The following is a 22,760-nucleotide window of genomic DNA, read 5'->3' as shown; positions in this document are numbered from 1 at the left end:
AACGGTTTACTAAGCAGTCCCTTGTAAATTTTCCCCCAAAAAACTTTTTAGCCGTTGTCAGAGAGGGTCTGGAGTGGATTTCAATCAACCGTGACGATGACGTTAACGCGAAACAGAGCCATGTTACGAGTGGGTTATTCGTCCTGCCATCTCTTAAATCGCCACCTTACTACCACAAAAACAGCCATTTACGGTGTACACGATTATAATCATTACATTCATACGAAATTTAAAAGAAAACAATTCCGCAATTTTGTTTTTTGAGCCAGTCAACTTACTGTTGTATTCCTCTTACTGGCGCATGCGCATGCAAAGGAGAAATAAGACTCTGACAGATGCAAGAGATGGACATTGAAGATAATGAGAGTTCTCGATTTTCCCTTTTGGGGGGTATCATCATTTGAGCTTCAATAACTCATGAATAATTACACAAAATCATATGAGAATTTGGTTATATCTTTTTGAAAGATGATTTTAAAAATTAGATAGGAAAAAGTATTTTAAGAAAAACAAATTTAATTCACCTCAAAAGTTTACCCTGCGTTTCTTTTTCCTTCCAGTATATTACCGTGAAACTTACGAACTGAGTAATTGACAACTTCTTTAGTATGTCTCATGAAAGTGCTTTTCTTTTGTAATGATGTGGATTGGCAATGGTGGTGGTGAGCACAGAGACATAGGGAACTTTTAATCATGGATCAAAATTCTCGAAGAAAAAAAATAAATTTCAATGTTTTGTTGTGAGCATATGGTTTATATTTCCCAATTGATTCGATATGCAAGGGACCTGTTCTATGAACGAAAAAATTTCTTAAATGATACAGGCATTTGACATACAAGTTGATGAAATAAAGATACCAACCGTCTCGTTTAAAGTCAACATTTCGCAGGTTTTATATCGATATGTCGACCTTTTCGGGAAATACAATCTATCGTCAACTGCTAACTGGCGTTTTTTGATACGTATTGTCAGCGGCAATTATTTACACACTTGATTGTCTACAGATTTTTCTGGTGACCCAGTCTTTATAAGGAACACATGCCAGATGTGACAGTTCGACTGTGGACCCTATCTCCTTCAAGGCACCTGATCCCAACTCAATTGTTTTTAGAGGTCCGTGTTTGCTCCGCTCCCTGTTTGTATTGTTTCAGTGGCCTTTCTACCTTCAAGCTGAATAATGTTCGTTCTCTCCACATTTCACAGAACAAAAGTTGATTTAGGAGCCTTAAAACTGGTTAAAAACGCTTAGACAAAGTAAACACAGATGCAGACATTCAAAAGGGCACGATACCTTTATTGAATGAACTATTTGGGACTTAACAAGAAACATGTACTGGAAATTTTTTTGTAATTTGCTTCGAATTAGTGTTATATATATTCTCGAGAATTTAAAAACTGCATCTGCTATGGGGAAATGGAAGGGCCAGTCAGTAACTAAATCCAACCAAACTCAATAAAACAACGCAAAAGGAACTACAAGAATGCAAGAGGACTAATACCCAAGGATTCCAGTTAAGCAAATGTTATAGAAACAACTAGCTTAGAGATTGCGAGGAAACGATCCGCATTAGGTGGCGGAAAAGGTGACAGCAGGAAAAAAATAGAGAGCATGTTGATAATATGGATCAAGAGAATAAGAGACCTTTCAAAAGTCTACAAAAAGAATCCTTAAATACGGGAAATGGGGATTTTGGAGTTGAATGAGTTGGACAGCTAGGCAATCCAAAAGAGCAAGTCGCTAGGAGAAGGTAGGGATAACAGTCTACTGAAGGAAAGGGAAAAAGTAGAGCACAGCTTTTTCATTGTTCCATTTCTATTACCAGAGGACCCTCAGGAAAGGCCGAGGAACCTCCACTGTTTCAAGGAAGAAGTTAGTAAGAAGTAAGGTATAATTGTGTACGACAAAAGCGGGTCCAGAAAGAAAGCCAAGAGTCCAAAGGAGATAAGCATACTCGTAGACATCCACATCCATTAATTGATGTGAGGGAGCCAACATGAAAGGGGGTAAAAATGAAATAAACGCAAGATCAGGATCAGCACCAGGGTTGGGTAAAATTCCATCAAACCGTACAAGAAATACCAGAAGTGCTAAAGAGAAACATATGAAAATAACGAACAGTATGCAAGACCAAAAGTCCACAAAGCAATAAAAAATAGGTGCAGAGCAAACACGGACCTCCAAAACATCAGAGGTGGGATCAGTGTCATGGAGGAGTGAGCAGAGAAGGATCAGTTTCTAAGTGCTTTAGCCAAAAGGAACTTTTTCATCTTATTTGTGAGAAGCAGAAAGATACTAGGAGTCATTGCCTTCAAAGAGAGACTCTGAAACAATAGGACAGTTTAAGACCATTTGTCTACTAAAGACTGTCGGTATCATTAATGAAGTATTGGGCAGTTTTCTGTTGAATTAAATTTTTTTGTGCAAAAGCTTTTTCAAAGACTGCAAAGATCTGAGATGTGAAGTAAACAACGGCTCTAAGACTTGAGGAGACGACGGAACATCATACTGGCTGTAGTCTCATTAAGATGATCTGTATTTGGTGCCATGATTAATAGTGATATAGATTGGCAACCAAAATCTGCACCCCTATTGTCTTCCCACAAATTTTTATTAAAATAGAAAATTCATGACACCAAATTTTCTATTTTAATAAAAATTTGTGGGAAGACACTATCCACCCTGTTCACTATGTGCTGTTGAAGATTAAATCATCAAAAATGTTCTGGAACATCTTTTGGATACTAGAAATAAGCAGACGAGCACAAGGGCGGATATCAGAAGTTGAAGTCATATCATTATCGAGGGTTTGATCAGCAAAATACCATACTCTGAAAGAAAAATACTAGTTCTATGCAGATTGCTTTGATGAATAAGACAGCGTTTTTAAAACTTCATTTCATTTTGTCGCCAGTGTGGTGCAGTGGTCAGAGCGTTTGCTAAAGATTTGCGGTGTATAATAAATTGATCCTTGATTACGTCGTGGGTTCGAATCCAATAACGGAACACAGAGACTGGTCCTTCGGAAGAGACAATATAAACCGAGGTACCTATGTTGCAGTAGGTCCTGGCGCGAAAAAAAAGATCCCTCACTGCTCAATGGCCCTGATTGCCGAGTAAGATATTCATTTGCAAACTTCGTTAGCAAATGATGCCTTTTCTATATGAATTAAAAATTATTCTTGCCGAGTGAGATATTCATTTGCAAACTTCGCTGGCAAATGGTGCCCTCTCTATATGAATGAAAAATTATCGAAAGGGGTGTTAAACAATCAGACATAAACATTCTATTTTATTTCTTTTCATGCAAAACCTAACTAAACATGCAGATCTATGCTTTTCCAAGGTTATAATACTACATAATAATGCTTTTCATTGTTTACCCCCTGAAAATAGTATGAAAATGAATTAGTATATGAAGGTATTTAAAAAAAAATACATGTATATTCCTTTTTTTTATTTGGAGCCTCTATATTATTCTAAAATCGTTGAATTACGTGGAATTACGGTTTACATGTTTATCAACACATACAAATGAATGTTGTACTCTTAGTCCCTCGTACTTGAGAAATTTAAGACTCCAATCAGCAATTTAAATCCATGACCTGTTTTTATCATTCATTGAAGTGGAATAAATTATGTCACTTAACAGAGGGCTTTCTTTATGGACGCACTTTTCCATAGCTTAATATATTGAAAATTCATTGCATAATCCGTAAATTAAATATCTAAGGCGGAAGTTATTGGAGGTGTAAATCTGGAACGATTGTCCGAACAGTTGTAAATGTTTTGGACACTGTGTACTTGATTAATCGAAATCCGTAGGGATCTCAAATAACAGGGCTTTTCTTATTCGTGAAAAGACACCACAAACGTGCACTTTGGACTGTCGTGAAGACGCACTGATAGCATTGGAAGACTAGAAATGTCGACCACACGAAAGCTTGGATATTATATCTCAGCTGTGGTTGCTTTTCTTCTACTTGCTAGATTGTGTTTTCCTTTAGTTGTTTTCCTTCAAGAGAACTTGTCCACTGGCAGTTTGTTATGTGTACTTTGTTTAGGGTTGGCTTTCGTTTTCATACCCGTGTCTTCAGGTACCGTCTCACCGCAGGACAAGGCTGTTATAATCACAGGTAAATATTCATTTTGAGTTAATATTTAAAACAATTTATAACGAATCTGATCTTTTTATTTATCTATTTTCTCATATGCATACTTGCCAAAAATTGTTTGTTTATATGAAGATCACATATCTAAAGGTATTTTATAAATTCCTTTATCCCCATGATAGGATTTCATATTTATCTGCAAAAACCAAATTCTAACACGTTTAAAGATTTTGCGGTTACAAATCCTTGTTCTGATAAGGGTTGAAAGGTTTCATTCCAGCAAAGAATATTGTTTTTAAAAAAAACTTGTAAGATCTTATTCAATTAAAAAAAATTACATATTTTTCAAGTACAATACAGTAAAATTAATTTTCAAAATAAATTTCATGAATATGTGTGTTTAATATTAATTTACTTGTAAGGGCACATGATATAAACTGAATAGAACGTTGAAGTGTTTTCTTTATTCTTGTAAGGTTGTGACAGTGGTTTCGGCCACAGTTTGGCTCTGAATTTAGCCAAAAGAGGATTCACTGTTTTTGCTGGTTGTTTGTTTTCGGATCGTGAGGGTGCACGGAGTTTGAAAGAAAGTTCCAGTAACATACAAGTAGTGCAACTGGACGTCACGGATGATTGGCAAGTGCAAAAAGCCGTGCAGACCGTCAAAGAAAATCTCAACGGGAAAGGTAAGTTTGTTTATGATGCAACCTATATCATAAACATATTTACTAGAAAATGTAAAAATGGACAATACCATATACAATAATCGACACAAAACCACACAAATTTAATTAAACTTCAATCTTTCAAATCTACAGCTAACAGCGACTTGAAGGAAAAGTAAGTAGACCAATGAACAATGTTAATTTATCTATAGTCAATCTGAAAGGTTGTATACTACTCCAGGCCCTACAACCATAAACTGAATACACATTTAGGTCAAATTTCTTATTACAGGGTAGTAAATTTTCTTTTGAGGGGATTCTTGTATGAAATAAAATTTTGTCATTCATACTATCACATATCTACAAGGTACTACCAGTATTGACTGACCTTGGTAGAGTTACATAATTCGGAATAACATGAATTCAAATCGTTTTGAGTGGAGTAAGTCTCATTGTATGGGTTTTGGTCACTTAGTTTTAAGGTTGCATAATTTCCTTTTGCAACTACTTGCTATTAAGCTTAAGAATTCAAAGAAATAAGTTTAATTCGCCATTCACTTTATTTGATATTTATTAATTATTATTGTACCTTTATAATACAATAAAAGAATTTCAGAATAAGCATGTATGAGTAATTATCTTCATTAAACTTTGTATATATATATATACACGTTTTATTATACATAACGTTTTAAATTCCACGATTCTCTTCCTTGGTTAACTAATTATATTCACTGTCAACAACTGTATACACATACAGGTTTATTGATGACATTTTTAACCCTCTGCAAGGCCTGGGAAAAAGATTTCAATGAATTATTCATAAACGAACGTTCAAGATATAGGAACATGATTTGCATATTTGTAGCACGAAGAAGGGTCAGATTAACGAAATGTAAATAGACAACTTCACAGATTTGAGCAAAACTTTTTTTTTTTAAAGTGAATTCTGTATTTTAAACTTTCTTCCCTAAAATACATGTACTTCAAAGACAGTGGATATACATCAAAGCATGAATTAGGCATTGCTAAATGCACTCTTAATACAAAGAACATTATCACTATCTTCATTGTATATTATATATATACACTCAGGAGACTTCGAAAAATTAGGTTTGGAAAATTGTATTTAAAAGAAAACAATATGTCCTTAATTTTGAATAAACATAATTAATTAGATTTCATTACAATTCTATTAAAGTTACCTTTTATATTTTACAGTTTTATGGTCATTGGTCAACAACGCTGGAATAGCAACATTCCAAGAGATAGAATGGTGCTCTGTTATGCAGTTTCAGCAAATAATGGATGTCAACGTCATTGGCGTTGTCCGGGTTACTAAAGCGTTTTTGCCGCTTCTTCGCGATGGAGAGGGGCGAGTCATTAACGTAGCTAGTCTGGCTGGTAAGAAAAAGAAAACATTCAGTCCTCATATGAAATTTAAAAAAAAACTCCCAATGACGCAGTCCAATGATTCAAATATAGCTGTTAATCAATATATCTTTCCTTAAACGGCTCGACGTCTGCAATTGGTCTTATTGGACTCAAAGAAGTACACAGGTTTAAACAATTGCAACATAACTCAGTATAATTTCCATACAAATAAAATGTATTAATAGAAGATGATGTTCTCCATGTTCGATGCATGATCTGACTGAAATAAAATAACCTATAAACAAACCTATGGTTTTATCTGAGGTTAATCGCATTGTCCAAAGTTCGAATCAGAATTCAGCTCGGAAATACTTTTCCTGTATAGCCCGATCGAAGTTTCAGTTGACAATCTTTTTCAACAAAGTTGTTGAACTTGGTTTTATTTGATAATAGAAAGAAGGGGTACGTGGAGAATCCAACCAATACTTGATATTTCATTGCTCTGAGCCTACATGTTCATTTTCGCCTGCCTACCAGCATTAAATTATTTCATTTTTTCTTTGCCATTCTTTTTTGTAGGTCGTCTAACTGTACCGGCTTTTGCTGCCTACTCAATGTCAAAGAAGGCCTGCATTGCCTTCTCAGATGGATTACGGCAAGAAATGGCGAAGTTTGGTGTTAAGGTCATCACTATAGAACCGGGATTGTACAGGTTTGTTCAACAGCACTGAAAGTGAAGCAGTTTTTAACGTGTTTTTTTTTAAATCAGCTCTTGGTATTAACCATAATTACATTATTCAAAGATTGATTATATATATGACATCATAAGACAGTGAAATCAAATACAGATGTAATTCCGTCTTTCTTTAGGACGCCCATTGTCGAATCGGATTACCTTATTAACGCCAACCGGAAGTCATGGGCTGAAACTCCATCCGAGGTCAAGGAGGTATACGGAGAGGAATACTTCGATGCATTCTGTAAAAGCATTTCTACGCATATGAGTCGAGCACGTAGTAGTGTTGGGGAAGTCGTTCAACAAATGGAGGAGGCCGTTACATCAGCCAATCCAAAACATCGTTATGTTCCTTATTGGATATCAAACTTAAGGGCCAGTATATTGGGAATTTTGTCTGACGAAACTAGGGACAAGTTCTTCCTGAATGCATATAAACTGCCCACAAAACCGGCACAGACACCTAAAAGTTTATCAAGGCAGAACTCGTCATCACCCACACTTAATCTACACCTGAAAAATGTGTTCAGACAAAATTCAGAGAAGTCCTGAAGACTTAATCAACAATGATGTTTAAAGATGTTCCGCATTTTTAAACACTCTTTTTATTACTTTATTGATAAGTTCCAAATCAGGTGTTGTTTACAGTGAGACACGTATATCTCCGCGGTTGTGGCTAAGGTTTGAAGTCAACTTTATTAGCTTAATAATGTTAGAAAACAGTAGTGTGCTAGAAATATTTCAATGAAATGTTTTTCATTTTGTCATACCCTGGTACTTTTTTAATATTTAAAGATTTATTGTATGTTGTAAGTTCATCTGAGTCAAGGGCACAATGTTGTGTTGAAGCAATTTTTAAAATAGAACTAGCTAGGGCTGGACACAATGCATGTTGATTGCTAGTACATTGGTATTGAAGTTATTACAATTTATGTCAGATGATTCAGTTTTGATTTTTTAAAAATCCCTAAGGATAGATTTTAAAAAAAGAATTAAATGAAATCAATTTTTAAGGAAAAATAAATCTGCTGAGGAACAGTTGGACCAAAGTGGCTCAGGTGGGGTTAGAGGCCCATTAGCCTCTTGTTTTAACTTTGTGTTTCCCATTTTTTATGATTTTTGTTTCTCATCTCTGATAATTGATATGTGGCTAGAAATGTTATCGTTAAATGTGATACAGTTGTTTCTCGAATGCAAGTTTGCAATATATACATGTAATATATACATATGTACTTGTATTTGTATAGAATGTCAAACTTTATTAATTTTGTCGACTCGATATATCCCCGTGAACTTGAAATAAAAGATACCACAAAGTCTGACACATCTGTTTCAAATTTGGATATTTTACAAGAGAAAGATGTTTATGATAATCTAGCCATAAAACTTTGATAAACGTGATGACTTTAATTTTTCTATCGTCAAATTTCCTTATTTATGTTTATATTTTTGATTTTTTATATATCACCAGTCCTGAAATGGGGTTTGTGTCTCCTAGTTGTTTCAATACACAAGAGCATACTAAATAAATTCTAAAACGCTGTAACCTCACCCCACCTACCTTTGCTCTACCCTCTTCGTGACCACTTGTCCCTATACAATGCCTTCACCTGCCTCTGTCTTTGGCTGCTGCACCCGCTGAAACGCAACTATTCGATCAAATCTGAATGCTTTCTTGTTCCATTGTTCTTCAGGTTGTTTAAGGCCGGCTTATTTTCCTCTTTTCTTGAATCTTCTTGGTACCACGTCATTGCAGTAGTACAAATCCTGTTGTTCCCATCCTAAATTTATGGCCAGTCCAATTCCACTCCCGAGCGTTATTATTTCATTCGCTCTAGACAGTTGTTTTTATTCTATGATGGTGTTCTTCATATTTTATCAGACCATCTTATTCTCAGGATTTTGGCATATATTTTGGAAGGTGTCAATCTGCCTTTTGTCTTGTTTCGTTGTTTTCCAAGTAAAACTTCTATACATTAGAACTAGCAGGACCAAGATGTTAAAGAACTTTACTTTTCTTGGGATGGAAAATTTTGGATGAGATCCAGATTTTTCTGAGCCTTACCAATTTGGATTTTGTTTATCGAAGTCTGTTGGTTATGTCCTCATCAGATTCTCCCTTTGTTGTTGTCAGACGTCCAAGGTAAGTAAATGTTTATACATCCTTAAGGTCTTGTCCATCAATCTTGACTGGGTCTATTATGTCAGAGATGAGTCTCATTACTTTGGTTTTTGAAATGTTTATTCTGAGTCCAGCTTGTCAAGCAATTTCATTTACTGTAAAATCACATATTTTCGAGGGGTCAAATTTTCGTGGTTTGAGGAAAATATATTGGTTCATGGGGATATGATTTTGTGGTTGAAGAATTGTTCAGTAGTAAAATATGTGTAAAATAGCATTTCGTGGGGGACATTAATTCGTGGGTCTCTTCATACCTCGAAAACCACGAAAATTAGACCACCACGAAAATTAGCGATTTCACAGTAGTTTTTTGTCTTTTTTTGATGGCCCAAAATTTTGAGGAATGCATAGCAAGGTCATCTCTGAAGTCTAGATTTTCAAATTTTGTTGTGAAATTCCTGTTGGTTCTGTTCCTGTAGTTCTAACTATGAAATCTATAACCAACAAAAATAGGAATCCAGATAATGTGCAGACCTGCTTCACTCCTGTTTTAACCGGAACCAGTCGGATTCTTCTCCATCCTCTAAAACTGTACATTGGAATGATTAATGTAGGAGTTTCATCATTATGACCGGTTTACCTGTGATGCCAAAACTTCAGGATAGACCAAGCCTCTGTATATCAATGGAATCAGATGCCTATTAAAATTCAACGTAGTTTACAAATAATGCCGATTTCTATTCGGTACACTGTTCCATGATATTAGAGAGTGTGAACAGTTGTTCTGCTGTCTCTCTCACTCTTCTAAAGCAAGGTTGTTCTCGCAACTTCCTTTTTACTTCATCTTGGATCCTTTGTATCACTATAAATTATAAAAATAATTTTCTTGACACTGACAAAAGTGTGATACCTCTATTATTATCACATACAAACAAGGCGAGCTATTGACAAACAAATTAATTAACCAAGGAAATTATATCAACACCCTCATTTAAAGTCATCATTCGCTCGACACAACGACCTTGTCAGCATGAACATTCTATCATCAAGTCAAATGATTGACGTGTTTCATACCAATTATTTGACCATTATTTACACACTAAATTGTCTACTGACTTTCTCGTTATTTCCCGATCATGACAAGGAGCACACGGCGGGTGTGACCATTTGACAGGGGATGCTTCTTTTTCCATTACACCTGGTCCCACCTCTGATGTTACAGACGTCTGTGTTTGCTCTGTTCCTTATTTATATTTCTGTAATGGTGTTTTCAGCTTGAATACTATTCATTACCTCCATATTTCTTTTTTTTTAAAATACACCTTTAGATTCAGCAACATTAACATTGCAATCATATCTTATCGAGAGAAACAGTTTTGGTAAAATATCATAATATAAATATCAAAATGCATGTAAAGTAGCAGCAAAATTAAAGGTAGATCTACCTGTAATACCTAGAATAACATTATAAATAGATATACATCAGCTACAACTTTAAATTTACATGTAAATATCAACATTTGCAAACGTCTATGATCGAGATACAACTACCAATGATTGATTGATTGTATACTGTTTAACGTCCCTCTCCAGAATATTTCACTGATATGGAGACGTCACCATTGCCGGTGAAGGGCTGCAAATTTAGGCCTTTGCTCGGCACTTATGGCCTTTGAGCAGGGAGGGATCTTTATGACACGGGGCCTCGGTTTATACGGTCTCATCCGAAGAGGACCGCCCCATTTAGTCGCCTTTTACGACAAGCAAGGGGGTACTGAGGACCTACTCTAACCCGGATCCCCTCGGGACCAACTACCAATGAAGAAATGTGACAGAACTACATTCTCGCTGTTTGTGGATTAAAATACACCAGGCGATGCATAAGGCTTAGATTTATAACTACTGAATAAGAATAACATGAATATCTTTTTTTTTTAAGTTTAAACAAGGATCTAGTAAAAGTGCAATAACACATGGATCTTCTGCTTCGTAGTTTGGTTGTGTTATGATGATGAAACTGTATGTTCACGTGATATTTTATGTATAAACGGTTTCGGCGTTTTATGCAAATTTTCATAAAAGTTCAAAATGGTTTCCTCGGTTTAAAAGATATTTTGAAGTCAATTCAATTTTTATAATCATGGGATTGGGCCCTGATTCCTATTATCACTTTATACTTCGTGTCCTAATAAAAAGGTTTGAAGGAGAAACTTCAGGAGTACTGTGCAACAATGTACATCTGTGTGTATTCGAGAACTGGTGTAACTCAGATGCGGATACTTAAAAATTCCAAGGAATATTGGAAAATCTGAAATCACAAATCTTACCAAAATCAACACGTAAAAACTTACGACTTTTATACTTTATATACAACCATATTCCCCACAATAAAGCTGTATCCTTTCTTATTTCGTTGTTTTTCTTCAGGTTATTTTAGGCCAGTGTACTTTCCTCTTTTCTTCTGGGTACCACGTCATTGCAGTAGTACAGATCCTGCTGTGTTCCATCCTAAATTTATGGCCAATCCAGTTCCACTTCCTGAGAGTTATTGTTTCACTCGCTCTAGATGGTTGTTTTATTCTATGTTTGAGTTCTTCGTTTGATATTTTATCACGCTACAGTGTATCTTCCTCTCAGGACTTTTTAAGTATCTATACTGGAAGGTGAAAATCTTCTCTTTTTTTTTGGTCTCGCTCTGTTGTTTTCTATGTCTGACTTCCATATATTAGAACTCCGGATTCTATGTCTGACTTCCTATGTCTGACTTCCATATATTAGAATTCCAGATTTTTCAAAGCCTTCCAAATAGGAATTTAGCTTTTCCCAGTCTGTTGGTAATGTCCTCATCAGATCCTCCCTTTGTTGTTATCACACTGCCATGGTTAGTACACTGTAAATGTTTCCACGCCCTCCAGGTCTTGTACTATGTCCATCGATCTTGACTGGCTATATTATGTCAGAGTTTAGCCTCATCACTAACACTTTGGTTTTCTCGATGTTTATTTTGAGTCCACCCTGTCTAGCAATTTCATTTAGTTTTTGTGTCTTTTTTTTTTGGATGTCCCGAAATTTTGAGGAATGCATAGCAAGATCATCTGTGAAGTCTAGATTCCCAAGTTTTGTTGTGAAATTTCTCTTGGTTCTGTTCCTGTAGTTCTTCTAACTATGAAAGTTATCACCAACAAAAATCAAAATCCAGACATTGTGCAGACCTGCGGTCCTGTTGTTACCCCGAACCAGTTCAGATTCTACTTCATCTTAACAGACTGTACATAGGAATTTTATAGGAGATTCACCACTCTGACCGGTTTATCTGTGATCCCAAAATGCTTCAGGATAGACCAAGGCTCTGTATATCAATGGAATCAAATGCCTTTTCAAATTCAACTTAGTTTACAAATAATGTCGAGTTCCATTCGGTACATGTTCTATGATGTTAGGGAGTGTTCCTTGTGCTCCCCACTCTTCTAAACAGCTAAAGCAAGCTTCTTCCTCTTCTTTTTCACTTCATCTTGGATCCTTTGTATCACTATTATAAAGAATACTTTTCTTGACACTCTGACAAAAGTGTGATACCTCTATAACTATCACATACAGAGTAGCAAGCTATTGAAAAGCAAGTTAACAAACCAAAGAAATTAAATCAATAGCTTCGTTTAAAGTCATCATGTCGCTAATTCTATGGTCGAAAAAACGACCTTGTCAGCATGAACACTCTAACATCAAGTCAAATGATTGACATTTTGTATATCAATTATTTGACCATTATTTACACACTAAATTGTCTTCTGATTTTCTTGTTATTTCCCGATCATGACCAGGAGCACACGGCGGGTGTGACCATTTGACAGGGGATATTTCTTTTTCCATGACACCTGGTCCCACCTCTGATGTTACAGACGCCTGAGTTTGCTCTGTTCCTTATTAATATTTCTGTAATGGAGTTTTGAGCTTGAATACTATTCATTACCTCCATATTTCTTTTTTAAAAAATTACACCTTTAGATTCAGCAACATAACATTCATAAATCAAATGTAGAGAAATAGATTTATTAAAATTACAAATAAATATCAAAATGCATCTATAGTAGCACTAGCAGCAAAATTAAAGGTAGATATACCTGTAAGAACTACAATAACATTACAAATAGAGATACCACAGCTACAACTTTAAATGTACATGTAAATATCAACATTTGTAAACGTCTTTGATCAAGATAAATTACCAATAAGGAAATGTGACAGAACTACATTCTCGCTGTTTGTTGTTTAAAATACACCAGGCGAGGCATAAGGCTTAGATGTATAACTATTGAATATAGGACTTTTCCGTTATTTCCGGATCATGACAAGGAGCACACGGCGGATGTGACCATTCGGCATGGATGCTCACTCCTCCATGTCACCTGATCCCACCTCTGATGTTTTAGAAGTCCGTTTTGATTGCTCTGCTCCTATTTTGTATTGTTTAAGGACGTTTGAGCTTGAATACTCTTTGTTGTCTCCATATATTTCATTTAGAACTTGATCAAGTGCAACTTGTCTGTCATATGTTAGCCAAGAAAATTCTCAACTTCTCAATGTACCCGGTATATGTTCATAAAAACGTAAAGATTTAAAATTCAACACAAAACTCGCTTTGCATTTCTTTGAAAGGTGTGATGATTGTGTACTTCCCTCTAAGTAAAACCCATACGGAAAAATTTCATGAATTCCATAACTACTAGTATTTCTTGCGTAAGTGAGCAGAGGCTTCCAAAAAATTCCCATTCAAACTTTGAAGTAGCACACTTGATCGTGCATTCATGCCACAATCATAGATACTATCAACAAGCTTTAAGTATTAAGCTGCTGTGATACATACATGTATAATGAATTAGAACTACAATAGAGTCATTAAAGTATTCTCTCTCTCTCTCTCTCTTTCAAAGCATAATATCAAAATTAACTTCCATATTCATACACATATTTCATCATGCTGCAGAGTTACACTTGAAACAAATCATTATGAAGTGTGTGGAAGCACGTACAAGCGAAAGTAAAATAGAGAAGGATTTGTTTGGAATTTTGCGCACTAAAGCATACTGCACTAACCCAAAGGCATATTGCACTAGTCCTGGGGATTCTGGAGTAAACCTGCACTTTCCTGGGGCACTAGTACTCACAAGTGGGGAGATATTGAAACCGAATTTAAAAAGGCAACAGAGAATTAAATAAATTCACCCATTCTGTAGCGCACTTATTCATTCATTTGGACATGTAATCAGACAACTGGTATTTTACAAAAAAATGACGACCTGTAGGATAATGGAAACATAGAAAGAGAGAGAGAGGGGGGGGGATAATAAAGAACAAAGCAAACTCAGGGCATCTTTTGTCCCCATTAATATCTCAGGACAATGCAAATATTTCCGTTCTAATCGATTTTTATTTCGGTTTCATATTGATTATTGGTTTTGAGTGATAGGAGATAAAAAAAAAACTAGAGGACGATTTAATTTTTTTTTCTATTCTAGAATTCCATTATTATTCTGGAATTTTCGACTTTTTTTGTTTCATAGAGCATCCAGTAAAAGCAAGCAAAGTTTTCAGTTGAATTACTGTGAGTATTGAACTCATATTATGAAGGAAACATATATTCTCCGACTAACGCGCTTCATCTTAAGTGTCTTAAATCAGTTGAAAAACCGTAAAAAATTAAGAACATTCGGAAAATTCTTTAACCGTCAGCACATTCTTGAGGTCTTTGGCCTTATACCGCCTTACACATTCGTTTTAACATGGAAAAAACTTTCAAATTTGCGCTTCTTTTCTTTTTCAATTATATACATGCACAGTGCTATTTGTAGTCTGAATTATTTAAAAAATGATACTGAAGGTAATCATCACATAGATATATAGCTAAGGATTATTTGATGCAATCACTCAAGACTAGATGCATTCAAAGGTGCATTTCGCATTAAAGAATATTGTACTTAGGGTTCTGCTTATTTACGCTGTTCTCAGTAAAGATAAGATCCATTTACATGCATAAGAAAAATAAATATCTTTATTCTCTCATCCAGACATTTAATGAAAAACATATTTATGTCATCAACGCTCCTCGGGATTTACTATTGAACATTAGACAAACAATTGGTGACGATGTTTTGGGATTTTTAAAAGGTTGGTCGAAAACCAAGTTTGGTGTTTATATTAATCGCTTGAACGAAAGGAATATATCTTATTTGGGTGCGAGATTTCGTTACGCAAATACACACTGTTTTTATTTGACCACTGGCTTATAATTAATATAAGTGTCTGAATGAAAAAAAACCCGGGAGTTAAATTCCCGAGAAAGGAAGTCGTAGTGGGAGTAATCAGATAAACCCCGTATCTCACACATGTCCTAAGTGGGTTAGTATTGTTTGTGAAACCACAAAGGTGTTTATGTGACAGTGTGCTCTTTTTGATCCATGTGGATCTAGGTAAAGGAAAGCGTGCATATATATATACTAACACAACAAACCTGACCCAAATAGTGGAGCTACTAGATCAATGCTTGCATGTTGAAAGAACTTGGAGCAGGTACCCTTTGAACTGTGCTGTCATAAAACCTCGGCGATATATAGTATTCAGGAGATAGAAAAATGTCGACCAGACGAAAACTTGGATATTATATCATAGTTTCTGTTTTATTTATTTTACTGACTAGACTATGCTATCCATTATTTGTGTTTCTTCAAGAGAACTTATCATTTTGGAATTTGTTATGTGCACTTTGTTTGGGTCTGGCTTTCGTTTTCATACCCGTGTCCTCGGGTACCGTTTCTCCACAGGATAAGGCCGTTCTTATCACAGGTAAATATTTTCATATTGAGTAAATATTGAATGTATTTGGATTGATTATTTTATGACTGGCTTAATCTTTTTTATGTCGCGAAATTTCACACAGGTGCGCTCGAGATTTGGCAAATTTTTTATTTACTTCATGTGTTTATTTCGTATGGTAAGAAGTTCATAGAGGTATGTCGTAAATTTATGTATGAAATGCTTTCGTCTCCAAGATAAGAATTTTTTCCTTACTTAACTACAAGTGATTGACCAGAATGTTTCTTCCTGCTTTAATTCAGACGAAACTGACTTAACCTATAGATCATTGCGCTCAGTCACCCTTTAAATGTTTTCTTTCATGCAAAACCTTTTAAAAATATGTTTTTACTCTGTTGAACGATATTATATTCATCTCTGGGGTATATTATAAAGTAAAGCTTTTAAATATTACGTTTTGCAAGGTTGTGACAGTGGTTTCGGCCACAGTTTGGCTCTGAACTTGGCCAAAAGAGGATTCACCGTTTTTGCTGGTTGTCTGTTTTTGGATCGTGAGGGTGCACGGAGCTTGAAAGAAAGTTCCAATAACATACATGTTGTGCAACTGGACGTCACGGATGATTGGCAAGTGCAAAAAGCCGTGCAGACCATCAAAGAAAATCTAAACGGGAAAGGTAAAGCCTTCAAAGGGACACCTCAAACAGTCAGTCAATAACAAGTTACATAAAGGCCGATCAGATTATAAGCAAGAAAGGAGAGTTTTAAACTTATAAATTTCTTAAACTGACGTTTTATCTTTCTGCTACATTAACCTCTACCTAATGTATATGTGTTTGCATCGTAAATTTGAAATACGATCGATTCTTATGAGGTACCTTGATATAAATAGTAAACGAAAAACATGGAAAAAGTCATCTGCGATTGATTAACTTCATCGTTAATTACAAGAATCATTTATCAGTAGTAAAAAGAGATTAATATGTGTTCATAATGGTGCACGGATTTTTCAAATTAAAGCATTTAATCTGAAAGTAAAAACTTTTTCAACAACTATACTTGCAGAGGAATAAGCTTAGATTTTTTCTCCAGAAAAAGCACCATTTTCAAATAGACATCTTCGTTGAATCGTTAAATTAGTCAAGATAGCAAAGCTACGCACTACAGTGAGAGTCTGGGATATCTATTTGCACGATTTCGGTGCAGTTAATTGCCAGATTTTTCAAAAACATTTTTCAATTACAGCCTGCAAAACATAGACTGCATGCCAAACTTGTTGCCTCTAGCTATTGATAAAGTCATCTGGCTATTGTGTAGAGATTTCGGTATTTACCAATCATTATGACTGCAATTCAGAACCGTTTTTATTACATTTTTGTTTGAATTGGTCCTTAAACAGAGGGAAATCAATAGGACGAACAAATAATGGAGTAAATTAAAAATTCAAACAAATTAAGCGCACACAAATTGTCAAAATATGTTAACATTTTTTTTCTAGTACAGCCAGGTTTTTATCAAAGGAATTTCACAAGTAAATATTTCATTAAAATTCACTTTGCTGTCTATTTACTTTTGTTTCTTTCTCTCTTTTTCACAGTTTTGTGGGCACTGGTTAACAACGCTGGTATAGCAACATTTCAAGAGATAGAATGGTGCTCTGTCACGCAGTTTCAGCAAATAATGGACGTCAACGTCATTGGTGTTGTCAGGGTTACAAAAGCGTTTTTGCCGCTTCTTCGCGATGGAGAGGGGCGAGTTATTAACGTAGCTAGTCTGGCTGGTAAGAAAAATAATCTTTTTCAGTGCGCTCCTAAAATAATATTTCGGAAGAAAAAATGAAACTGAAATATCTTTCGATGACGCATTTAGTTGTTTCGGGTTTTTATTTGACTTTCGGTATCATTTGTGCGGAATATCATACTATAGACCTACACTATCGAGCAAACAACTCAAACATGACTCAATTCAAACGTTATGAAAAAAGTGAAATTGGCATGTTACAATTGGTAAAATGGTTCTATTACTGCCCTTTTCTATAGCTAATGACTTGAACAAAATGTCAATCATCAGTGACTGTGTGTATGTAAGTGTAGATAGTCATTCGTGTCATGTAATTAACTTTGTACAAAATCTGCACGTCTACACTGCAAACTTTTAATGCATGTTCCAGCAATATACAAATAAGTACATGTGAAAAATAAATGCCTTAGCCTCGCAATTACTATTTTCTAGGTCGTTTCACCGTCCCAGCATTTGCTGCCTATTCTATGTCCAAGAAAGCATGCATTGCCTTCTCCGATGGATTACGACAGGAAATGGCAAAGTTTGGTGTCAAGGTCATTACTATAGAACCAGGATTGTATAGGTAACGTAGTTTGTGATATTTTTGTATTGCATGACAACCAAAAATATTTGTTAACTTTCACAATCATAAATTACCAATGAATATACTTTTAATTAAATAAATAACCATTTAAATTACAATTCAATGTTGAACTGCTAAGTTTGCCTATACATACATGTACAATGAAGCGCATTACTCTGTGTCATTGAACTGCGAAATTCAGAAGCCGTAAATTCCTACTTCAACTGCTTATGTTCTAGCCACACGTAAAAATTTACATCTTTCTTTAGGACACCCATTGTTGAATCGGATTACCTTATTAACGCCAACCGGAAGTCATGGGCTGAAACTCCATCCGAGGTCAAGGAGGTATACGGAGAGGAATACTTCGATGCATTCTGTAAAAGTATTTCAACGCACATGAGGCGTGCACGTAGTAACGTCGGGGAGGTTGTTAAACAAATGGAAGAGGCCGTTACATCTGCCAGTCCAAAACATCGTTATGTTCCTTATTGGATGTCGGACTTAAGAGCAAACTTTCTGGGTATTTTGCCCGATGAAACTCGGGACAAAGTCTTCATGAAAACGTATAAACTGCCGACAAAACCGGCACAAACACCAAAAAGCTTGTCCAGACAAAACTCAGCTTCCCCCACATTTAATCTAACGCTGAAAAATGTGTTCCGACAAAATTCAGAATCCAAAAAGCCCTGAAGACTTATATGGATTATCGCCTAAAAATTGTATTGTGTCTTTGTTTTTACAGACAATCATAATTTGGAATTTCCAAACCTCTTTTAAAAAAGGATACTTTGAAAGGTGATATTTAAAATAGGAATTAATTTTAAATCTTAGAAAAAAAAATGATATTAATATTGAGGAATCTAATGATATTGGGCCCTAATTTTTGGATAGAAGAAGTGCCATTTCTTATTGCTGTTAAACATGACCGAATCTCTTGGTGAAAATGATGGCAATTTGTCGATACATCCAGTCTCTCTGGATAGCAGTTAGCACCCTAAAGAAGGAATATAAACAGAAACCGCTAATATATCATTCTCTTTGGTTGTATAAAAAATCTTTGAAATCCGAGCTGTGATGTTGTAGGGCATTGAAAATCAAAAGCCAAACTCTGTTGTGCAAAGAAATACCTCTTTTTATATCACTGGTGAATTCAATTATTATAAAAGTATTTATAGTGTATAACGTATATCTTGTGTATAATGTTTTAATTATGTTTTTTAAAAACCTATATATATATGTATTTTCAGATTTTTTAAATATTGAACATATTCAAATAAACATCATAATAACGCTACTTTCACTTCTTGCATCTGTTTTCAGAGAAAAGAGCTTTTTAGTATACATCTCCAACGGTAAAAAAGGGAAAGCATTAGGGTTTAAAATGAACTAAAACACCGCTTGTTGTGGGACTGGTTACCAAGAAATATTACTTGTCCGTACTACTTGTTAACTTGTCCGACGCACAAGTGTGCAGAAATTTGCAGGAAGGAATTATATTTTTAGATAATATTTAAGAGAGAATTGTTAGGTATTTAAAAAAAATGGAGCCTAACTAATGTAAAAATAGTAGCACCGCCTGAACCTAGAGTCATTAGATGTCGTCCTTGTCAGTCAACGATATGAAACTGAACCATAAAGTGCCAGTGGTAATAGAATTATTTAGGATGAAAACAAAATCATATTCACGCTATCCCGTACAGGTAGGAGAGTATCAAAGTGTGTCTAAAGATTGACTAGTCGGATCACAAAATAAACTGATCACGGACAATCGGACAAACACTTGTTATGAGCCCTAATTAGGAACAGTGATGAATCCCATAAATATGGCAAACAAAAAGAATCATAAACAGGGCAAAAATACGGAACCCTTGAAACCGCAGCGAAGATGGAATAAGTACCTAGCAGAAGTAACTATACACTACACTGTTCATACCCGCTGTATGCCCTATGTACCAAGAAGACGAAGTACATGTACCCGGCAGTCAAATTTAGAATAAAAGCAATGATGTAAAATGATTTGAAACATGTCAGACAAAATACGAGGCAGAGATAGGCTATATATACTGACAAGTCATTATATGACCCTAGAATTTGCAAAAAGCTATTTTTAAACATTATTGTTTAATTAAATGTAATATTAACTTATTTGTCAGTAGGTTGCCTGGGGTTTAAAAATTGATGACAATCAGCACACGTTCTTGTGTATCAGATCAGATGGTAGACATGAACTTCCTATGTAGGTGATATTGGAATGTTGCTACATAAAAAAGAAAAAATGATGATGAAAACTTCAGTCATACCGTTTGTCTTTCGGTTTAGTAATTAGTTGGGCATTAATTATCGTTTACAGTTAGTAAAACATCCACATATGGAACAGATGGGACAGTCGCTGTAGGGTCTAGCTATTACTCTGAGTTCAGTGAGATGTATCATAGGCGTCATAGGCGCTTGGTTTCAGGATGGCGTATTTTGTGTATTAACTTATGTGCTTTTCTAGGTGTGTCTGAATACTCTCATTAAAATTAAAATAAAAATTCGCTGAAATTAACACGTTTTAAAAATGTCATGTTTACTGTATATAAAAAGAGGAAAAAGATTTTTTTTTTGGTCTCAGAGAGTCTGTGTCTTGTACGCCTTGCATCCACCCTCACAAACAACATAAGGTATAGTGCATTGTGGCAACGCACTTTGAAAAAATTACGCACTTTGAAAATTTTTTTTCAAAGTGCGTTAAAATTGGGACAATATCAACGCACTTTGAAAAAATTTTTCAAAGTGCGTTAAATTTGGGACCAACTCAACGCACTTTGAAAAATTTTTTCAAAGTGCGTTAAGATTCTACATCAATATATTTTACCATGGAGACACTTAACGCACTTTGAACAAAAATCATATTTTAGTCATGGAAAGATTTTATTTGTTATTTTACTTATTTATCTTTCAAAAAACTAAGCCTAACCCTATCCTCAAAAATGAATTGATTTATTTCTGTCGAAAAGAGGAGAAGACGGGTATAAGATCCCTCAGTCCAAATCTTTATCTTTCCAATACATAGGTGTCGGTAACAAACGGGGGAGGGGAGCAGTAAACCTAAAAAGGGTACGCTGCATTTTCAATGCTTATACGATGTATATATCTTTCCAAAATAAGTGGGGGGCTTAGCCCCCCATCCCCTCCCCTGGCCCTTCGCCCAGTCTCGATGTCTATGCTATACTCAAAGCATTCATATAATTATGTATTTACCTAACTGGTATGACTTTGAAAACTTTCAATAATAAATGAGTTGATAAAAACAGATGAAAACAAGAAATTTTTAAGTAGAGTAAAACGTATGAGAGAGAAAGAATTTTCATAGTTTTGAACAATCAAATTGGCCCCTTTTTATTATGATAAATGCTAAGTTGCTTGAAGCTGTCCTCTGTTAGTGCCCCCTATACACCTTTACATCTACTTATCAAAGACTAGATTTAAAAACAAAAAAGAAGAAACGAATTAATGAACTTAAACAATCGTCACTCTTTTTTTCAAGACCCTTTAATTTTCCCTTTTATTTTATCAAAACCTTAAATATTTATAACGTCAATATCTCAGGTCCTACTGTGACTTTATCATGAAAAAATTATCAAACCAGAATCTGTTTTTTATCATACCGATTATTTGAAGGAATATTGATCAATCTTTACATTTTTTTCAAAGTGCGTTAATATGGTCGATATTAACGCACTTTGAAAAAAAATTATTTTTTTCAAAGTGCGTTAGCTTGATCCCAAATTTTAACGCACTTTGAAAATTTTTTTCAAAGTGCGTAATTTTTCAAAGTGCGTTGTAACAGTGCATTCACAAATTAGGTGTACGTATTTACCATCCTGCATTACCTTCGACAACAGAGTGTTTATTGTTTCCATTTAATTACACATAGAATAGAATTGTTTGTTGTTTTAACGCATAAAGACATGGGTTTCTTTATGCTGCGACTGATAGGTCTAGCCATTTCCTGAATTTCTCAGAGACACCAAGGCACCTAGAGTAAATTGTGCAGAATTCGTATTATCTTCCAAAAAATGTTTGAAATATAACATATGGAATCAAACCTGTCACGCTACAATTCGATAAGGATTCAGAATTTAAAGAGAGAAAGAGTACATTTCTTTTTAAATGAAGAACATTATTGTAAACATCTCCGAAGATATCAGTTTTAAGTCGAAGAATCGTATTACATGTTACGTCGTGACCAATTTTTTTATGTACCACAAAGAATTCAGGTATCGCATTACATCAATCATCTTTAAACTTTTTAAAGTTTTGCACCAAGGGTTAACGCATTTTAAGTAAACATTAAAAAACCACCGACATGGACTGTGATATAATAATATAAATTGGTAAAAACTACATTGTGTATCTATTACAGCCACTTTCATTCAAAAGAGGCTTTTCCTGAAGCAAAATAAATAAATAAATAAATGACATTATTATACGTCCAGCATCTCAATCCAGTTTTGTTTTATGTAAGTATTCAAGAAACCGTTTAAACTAATGTATAAATAAAGAATTCACTTATGATCAAAGAAAATTCTCAT

General features: G+C 34.9%; 2 protein-coding genes across 2 annotated transcripts; both read left to right on the top strand.

Annotated features, from left to right (window-relative positions):
- Positions 1-3,556: 3,556 nt before the first annotated feature.
- Positions 3,557-8,208, top strand: LOC134230376 (retinol dehydrogenase 7-like). The gene is made up of 5 exons (XM_062712151.1): positions 3,557-4,135; positions 4,588-4,797; positions 5,998-6,180; positions 6,730-6,862; positions 7,021-8,208. The coding sequence occupies exons 1-5, from the start codon at positions 3,925-3,927 to the stop codon at positions 7,436-7,438; spliced, it is 1,155 nt and encodes a 384-aa protein (XP_062568135.1). The 5' UTR covers positions 3,557-3,924; the 3' UTR covers positions 7,439-8,208.
- A 6,824-nt stretch (positions 8,209-15,032) lies between these two features.
- LOC134230375 (17-beta-hydroxysteroid dehydrogenase type 6-like) lies at positions 15,033-19,477 on the top strand. Its single transcript, XM_062712150.1, has 5 exons — positions 15,033-15,848; positions 16,283-16,492; positions 17,413-17,595; positions 18,048-18,180; positions 18,450-19,477. The coding sequence occupies exons 1-5, from the start codon at positions 15,638-15,640 to the stop codon at positions 18,871-18,873; spliced, it is 1,161 nt and encodes a 386-aa protein (XP_062568134.1). The 5' UTR covers positions 15,033-15,637; the 3' UTR covers positions 18,874-19,477.
- The last annotated feature ends 3,283 nt before the right edge of the window (positions 19,478-22,760 follow it).

The sequence above is a fragment of the Saccostrea cucullata genome, unplaced genomic scaffold, assembly GCF_032062105.1.
Source record: "Saccostrea cucullata isolate Sc308-1 unplaced genomic scaffold, CSIRO_AGI_Scuc_v1 ctg315, whole genome shotgun sequence".
Classification (NCBI taxonomy): domain Eukaryota; kingdom Metazoa; phylum Mollusca; class Bivalvia; order Ostreida; family Ostreidae; genus Saccostrea; species Saccostrea cuccullata.
The sequence above is the reverse complement of the archived record's forward strand: the minus strand, read 5'-3'. Positions and strand labels throughout refer to the sequence as shown.